A 7441-nucleotide genomic window follows, 5' to 3' on the forward strand; every position below is an offset into this window, starting at 1 on the left:
TTATTTAACTACCAGTTGGTGGACATTCAGATTGGGTCACGTTTTCCCTGTTAGCACAGTGAACATGTGTGTAAATCTTTGTATATATCGCTGATTACCTAGAAAAATTACCACATGTGGTAATGTGACATACTCGTAATGATTTCTTTAGTCAAGATATTTTACATAATTATTTCTTTACTTTTATCTTTCAAGCAGGCTTTAAACTCCATTTGATAGTGAGAGGTTTTATGTAACCTGTCCTGAAACTTTTTTCTTCCAGCATCCGGGTTTCCACCTGGAACAGGCTGAACTACCTGAAGACCGGTGGGCTGCGCTCTGCCTTAACGTCCGCCATGGCCCATGACCCCATCGCCCCAGTGCTCTCCGAGCCTCACCTAGACGCCCTGGACCAGCGGCTCCTGAGTGTCCTGGGCACCGTGAAGCAGTGCACTGACCAGTTCGGGATGGACACTGTGCTGGTGGAAGACAGGATGCCTCTCTCCCACTTGTAATCTCAACACAAAATCAGTGAAACTGCTTTTTACAAAGATAGAGAAACAGCACAATCAATTCCAAATGGTATGAGATGGACTGGAAATGGCCAGCAGCAAGTTGTGGTGATAGGGGGTGGGGTGGCCTTGGATTTCTGTGGTGTTTCCTGGAGTAGAAACTAAAGCAAAGACTACACGTTCCGGCCATGGAAATGTTCCTGCTGAATCACCTTTGGACTTCCTCGGCACTGCCCATTCTAGCAGTGGCGTCAGCGTTGGTCAGTGTGAATTCTCATGCCCAGGGACAGACCAGGGCGCGACGCTCGGGTTGGTTCTGGAGTTTGTGTTTTGAGTTCATCCTTAAAGTCCTTTTGCCACACCTGTGGGTTTTCTGAAAACACTGCGATCTCCTGAGTCCTTTTCTACCAGGACTAGTCAAATTGGGAATTTTACTGCCTCCTGAAGAGTGGCAGCAAGTAGAACCTGGCATTATTTTGAGCTAAAAGAGCATGCTCTGTTGGAGGGGTTGTGTTTTCTAAGGTAGAAGAAGAAGGAAGGACAAAAGCAGGAAAGATGTTTGGGCTTTTAAGGAATCAGGTGGTAGGTAGTGCTTCTGATCATTCTTAGAGACGGGAAGGAGAGAGACATCCACTCGAGAGAACTGGAACTGGGGAGAAGACTGAATTAGTGAAAAGCAGGTTCCCTGTATTCACATTCTTAAGGTATGTAGGAGTCAGTGTGACTTGTACCTAAGTCAAGTCTGCGTTCTCACAGTTGTTTCCGGATTAACCAAAAAGTTGTCTCTAGAGAACAATTGTTACAACTCAAACATGATTCTCTTATAGAGACTTTTTTTTCCTTTTGCCCAAAGGAGGCAAATCCTTTCCAAATTAACAAAGCAAACTGAAATAATACCTTGAGTAAGAGTTAGGATGCCTGTGATCTCTGCCATCCTGATTTCTCTTCTGGAATGAATTTCCACCTCTGCCTTTAAGGCATTTGAAGCTGCTGTTCCCAAGAGATTGGCAATCCTGTTTGTGCCTTTCTTGTGAGAAAAGCCAGCTCCTCCTCCACATGCTAACGCACATACTGCTGGTGGCTGGACCTGTCTTAAGATTTGAGCCATGCGGAAGACTGGAAACAAAGATTTTAAGCCTTCTGAGCCTTAAAATGAAGGAGGTTGTACCAGGAAGAGCCTTAAGATTTTGACTTATATCAATCCCTAATTTCATCATTTGATCTTGTTAGGAGTTCTGAACCCATGATGTAGTACTGTTCTCACGTCTCACGTTGGCACTCCCAAATTTCAGGTTGCTACAACACAGGTTTAGTTCTGGGCTCTGGCCAAGAGATTTGCCATGTAAGCAGTTGCAGCAGAATATCGGACCAGAGGACGACAGGCCTGTGTGCCCACTCCTTGTGCTCTGAGCGGTGTGCTCTCGTCCGCATCTTGTCGGTGCTGTTCCCCTGGGCGCTTCTGTCAGGCAGAGACTGACATTTAAACAGTGTGGTTGAAGACATTCAGTGCCAGCCACTGGAGACCAGTTTTAAACAACCACCTTTTTAAAAACAGTTTAGAAGTTATGCCCCGATGTCCTGGCATTGAGAGATAACTGAGTAACCTGTAAGTACTTTAAAATAGCATGAAATTAGGATACTTTTGTGCTTTGTATACACATTTTGAGACATACACAAGAATGGGCTCAGTTATAAAAAGAAAAGGTATTGAATTTAAGAAGACAGATACTAGCACAGAACAGTGAAATCGTGTTAAAAGCAGGCATTGATTCCAATTTTAAGGCCACGTAATGTGTGCGTCCAGAGAAATTCACAACTGAGCTTGAGGATACCTAGTACGTACCCCAAAGTGTCAGGGAGCTGGCTAGTGGGAGACGGGAGGGTGTCAGTGCCACTCTCCTTGGTACGTGTTAGTTGAACTAAATTATGGACTCGTGTTTTCAGACACTTTATTATGCTATAGTGGAATGAATGAGAACCGTTTTCAAACTGGGAGCTTTATTCGTAACGTTACAGGCAGAAAATTCTGCGAAGGAAAAGAGCAGGAGGGAAAGCCGCTTTGGGAATGTCTCATCCTTGTCTAAACCGTTGTTGAAAATGTATAATTTCATTCTTTTTCCCGATTGTTTTAAAATTCAGGATCTTAAAGGTGTTCAGATCTATAGTGGTTAAAGTTAGAATTATGCTAATAGAGTGGTGTGAGATGGCACTAAGAATATACATTTATGTTCTAAGTCAGGATTGGATTAAGCTGGAAAAGTATGTTTAGGTGAATCTTGGAGAAAATTGACCGTAAATATATAGCCCTAAAATTCACAAATGCTAAATTCTGCCTGAAAAAAAGAGATAGATATCTTTTTAAAAGATTTGTAACACTGTCCTCTTTGTGATTTATTTATTAGAATCTAGCACTATTACAATCAAACAACTCATTGGAAGGTTTTTGGGCATTCCGAAGTAGGGTATGCCTAGCTAATATCTAACAGTTGGTGTGGATACAGCTTAATATTATAAAACTAGGAAAATCAGAACTGACTGCCATGTCTTGTCCTCGTACTTCTTAAATATGTTTATTCCAGAGTTTGAGTGGGGAAATACCAGTATAGAGGTTTCATTCTAAAACTGTTTTTTAATATGAGGCTATATTGTGGGTTTGCCCCAAAATAATTTTCTGTGCAAAACAAACTAATAGGCAGGATCTGATTTGCTCAAAGTATTGTTCAGTAATATATTAGTAAGGCAGCTCTCTTTGCACTCAGGATTAATATGTCAAATGAAATTTAAGAAAGAAATGGGAGAATTTGGATACATTCATTGCATATTATTTTGGGAACGATGAATCCTATACGTGGCAATTTTTCAATGTCACCTGAGGGCAGCATGTTCTTCCAAAGAAATCCATCTTTTCTCAAAAAGAAAAAGGCTTTTGGCTTCCCCCTCCCGTCTACCATATTCCTTCAACCTCCCTTCTCGATGGTCCCTGTATTCTTATTTGACCAGTAAATGACCACACCTCGATGATGGTAAAACAGCATCTGTCAGTGAGCTGTCTTGGATGAGTGAGCTTGAGCTTCAGGAAACGTGAGTAAAGCTATATGTATGTATATAGTCATATGTATTTTAGCAAGAAAAAACATATTTATTTTGACACAGGGAAACATTGACTTACGTTGCTGAAGAACTTGAAGCTAGCAAAAGGTTCTCAGTCTCCGAGAGTGGACCCTCTGACATAAAGACCATTCCTTCAGCAGATGCCCGCTGAGCCCTGGCTACGCACACAAAATGAGCCAGGGCTGACTTCATGCAACCTGTTTACAGGGAAGGCCAGTTTTTCTCCCTCCAATTCCTCAAGTCTGGGTTGAAAAGGTAGGGGCTGGGTACTGTACTGCCACAGGTTTTTAAGGAACGAAGGTGTTACTCACAAATACAAAACGTTTTGGGGGGAACTGGGAATAACTTACTGGGAAGCTAATTTATTTGCTTAAAAGAGAAGTTTAAAAACCACCACCCTGTTTTGATCTGCCAAGGATTTCCTCTCAGAGCTGTTGCACAAATAGAGGTTGTGCTTGCCAGATACCAATCAAGACAGATGTGCACCTAAATTTCTAATGTGTTTCATGGTTTCAATTCTGAAAACAAAATGAATAAAGATTTTAATAAGTATTGATGTACATGTTTTCCTCCTTTTTCCCCCATTTCAGGATATTTCCAGTATTTTCTTTTCTACCTGTTTTGTTAGGGAACAGAAGAAGATTACATCTTCTGCACCCACTAAACTTCCAAACAGGGACTGTTTCACAGTATCTGATGAGTAAGGCCCTTACGCTTCCCCACAAGTCTTCAGAAGGCCCATACCAGCTTTTGACCGGACCAGAATTTTCCACAGGATAGTTCTGGGGTGCTTTTGTGTATTTACTGTGTTTCCCCGAAAATAAGACCTAGCCGGACAATCAGCTCTAATGTGTCTTTTGGAACAAAAATTAATATAAGACCCGGTCTTATTTTACTATAAGACTGGGTCTATATAATAATATAGTATAATATAATATATATAATACCAGGCCTTGTATTAATTTTTGCTCCAAAAGATGCATTAGAGCTGATGGTCCGGCTAGGTCTTTTCTTCGGGGAAACACAGTGACTCCATTCTTGCAGCAGCATTTTTATTTTTTTTTAAATTTTTATTGGGGAATATTGGGGAACAGTGTGTTTCTCCAGGGCCCATCAGCTCCAAGTCGTTGTCCTTCAATCTAGGTAGTTGTGGAAGGCGCAGCTCAGCTCCAAGTCCAGTCTCCGTTTTCAATATTTAGTTGCAGGGGGCGCAGCCCACCATCCCATGTGGGAATTGAACCAGCAACCTTGGTGTTGAGAGCTGGTGCTCTAACCAACTGAGCCATCCGGCCGCCCTTTTGCAGCTTCTCTAAAGAATTATGAATCCTGAAGAACTTGTCCGCGCAGTACCATCGAGGCACAGAAGAGAAGACCAGGTGCCCTGATTATGGTTGTTAGGACACCCAGATTTTCAACTTGTGAAATGAAACTCTAGCGTCATAAACTTCAACCAGACAACTGAGCAGATTGTTAGGACGTTTTTAGTTCATGGGCAGCACTGTTGAGCGCCCCGGTGCCTGGCATCCATACTTGAACACCGATGGGAGGCTGAAGAACATGTTCTCACCTGCCACATCCGATCCTTTTCCAGTCTTCATTTACTTCTCAAGTATATCAGAAAAACCTCTATTAAAACTTGAAAAAGGCAGCTGAGAGTAGGGGGAAGGGTGTGATTCCATGGGGGACAAATTTTACCCGTGTATTTGCCTATAACAACTGATTTTTAGCAGCCCCCGTTTTGTGAACTAGACACCAGAGTGGTCATAACCGCTGGTGTAGTATGGGTGGGTTTTGTAAGGTGAGTTGCTATATAAATCCCAGGGGATAACAGTACTAAGTCACAGTTTGTAAAGTATTTGGTCTTTGGCAGACATTTGGGCCTTGCGAGCTGTGGTGGATGTCATCGAGATGGTAATGACTGTCCCTTTCCTCAAAGAGCCTGTAGTCCTAGCAGAAGAGAACTGCTTGTGAAGCACCAAGTGCTTCAGGCACGATGTAAGTTCATTACAGTGGAAATAAGGGGCAGGTAAGCGTCCTGGGGATTGGGAGGGTGAGAGGCAGGCAGGTCCTACACGGAAGCAGCAATTGGCCCAGGCTTGACGTGTGTGGGACCCCTGACTCCAGAAGCAGAGCCTCTGGGCCGGAACTCTGTTGTCAGCACCTGGGTCACCAGAAAAATCGGCAATTGTGCCCTGTCTCGAGCATAGTCTCATCTGCCTGCCGTGGCCTCAGTTGCTCTGTGGCGTGGATGTTAAACAAAGGAGCTGTGAAACATTCATTTTATGTTTTTAGACTTTGCTTTTTAAAACATGCCAAGTTTACCTGGAGATAAAGACTTCCTTTTTACCCCAAGATTGTCTTCAAAGAAGGTGTATTCTGCCTTCAGCAGGGCGGGGAAAATGTCTCCTGCAAAGGTAAGTCCCATTCAGATGACTCAGAGAAGGTGCTGGGTGCCCATTTTCTCTTAGAAAGACTTTGTTACAATGCAGATTTTGATGGAGTGTGTTTGGGGCCTGAGATTCTGCATTTCTAACAAGCTCCTGGGCGGTGCCAGTGCTGCTGGTCCTTGGGCCACGCTTGAGCAGCACAGATAGGGGTTTGTTTGCTTGTCGTTTTCACAGCCGCCGCTAGGTGTCCCCATCATCCAGGACAACTGCTCCTAGAGTTCACCCAGCAGCCTCCAAACCCTGAGAATGAAATGCTAGCAATTTATTGAAACTTAGAGGCCCCTCTAAAAACTAGTGTTTGGATTCATTGTTTCCATGTGGGACTGACTTGGGTGAAAAAAAAGTTTACTCTTTTAAGATAAAAAATGTCTTCTTGAAATCAAGTTGATGCCCAGGAATTTTCCAGCTACCTACTTTATTTATCATGAAATGCAAAATCCAAATCAAAATACCTCAGAAATTAGCAGTTAACTCTACATGAAAGTTACAGTACACAGAAAATTATTTCCAGTCTTGAAACTTGGAGTTTTAAAAGAAATAGTGTTAATACTAGTATTTTACCACCATCAATTCACCTGTAAACTTCACTAGTATAAATAAAACCGTTCAGGCCTCCTGCTTACTTTTCAGTGAGTAACACTTGAGGTCTCCTAACTAAGGTACTCACCTGATTTCTGTAGCTGTGTGAATGAAGGAGCAGATTTGGTGAGCTGTTGAGGACGGAGCAGAGACCGGGAGGAACGGGTGAAGCAGTGTGTGATGCTGAGACATGGCTCTAGGATTCACTTTCCTGTCGGGAGAACCCAACCTCAAAGCCTCCGGAGCCTGTTGTTACCTCGGTTCTTTGTCTTGAAGGAAAGAATTCAGTCAAGAGACAAGAGTTTGTGCAGCACAGGACAGCAAGAAGTTTATTAGTAAGAGCGAGTACACTCAGACATGGAGTGGCTGGCCCGAGAGAGGGAAGCAGCCTCTCCTTACATTGTGTGAGAGCTTTTATTTCTACAGGTAGAATTGTCTGCCCCTCTTCCTCTCCCAGCTGACGTGCCTCGTTCTCCCTTCTTGCTCCCAAGTTTGTCTGAGCTCAGTACAACGGCCCTGAGAAGCAGGGTGTATATTCTGATAAGCAGGATGGTTTCTCTCTCTCTAACTTCTAATAATCCCTTTGATTAGGGGCATGTGTGAGCCTGGAATCCTGCTGGGCTAGTAAGGCATTAGTGCCCTAAGTGAGGGCAGCTGCAAGGGGTCTTGACCCGCGTAGGAGCTGCAGCAAGGGGCTGCCTAACCACGGCTAGGTCTCTCCTCCTTTCTGTCTGTCTGTCTACCTACCCTATCAGGATGACAACAGTCAAGTCCCATGACTTCTAGACAGCAGTTTCTAACTAGGACAAGATG

The 7441-nt window shown here is 43.4% G+C and overlaps 1 protein-coding gene across 2 annotated transcripts in view; it reads left to right on the plus strand.

The window, feature by feature from the left end:
* The window catches only part of FAM20B (FAM20B glycosaminoglycan xylosylkinase), a 33751-nt gene extending 30115 nt beyond the window's left edge, over positions 1-3636 (plus strand). For both annotated transcript variants that reach the window (XM_033092693.1, XM_033092694.1), the window contains exon 8: positions 263-3636. In XM_033092693.1, the coding sequence (XP_032948584.1) occupies positions 263-494 (232 nt within the window). In that variant the 3' untranslated portion in view covers positions 495-3636. The remainder of the gene's footprint in view (positions 1-262) is intronic.
* Positions 3637-7441: the final 3805 nt, after the last annotated feature.

The sequence above is a fragment of the Rhinolophus ferrumequinum genome, chromosome 22, assembly GCF_004115265.2.
Source record: "Rhinolophus ferrumequinum isolate MPI-CBG mRhiFer1 chromosome 22, mRhiFer1_v1.p, whole genome shotgun sequence".
In the NCBI taxonomy this organism is placed as follows: Eukaryota; Metazoa; Chordata; class Mammalia; order Chiroptera; family Rhinolophidae; genus Rhinolophus; species Rhinolophus ferrumequinum.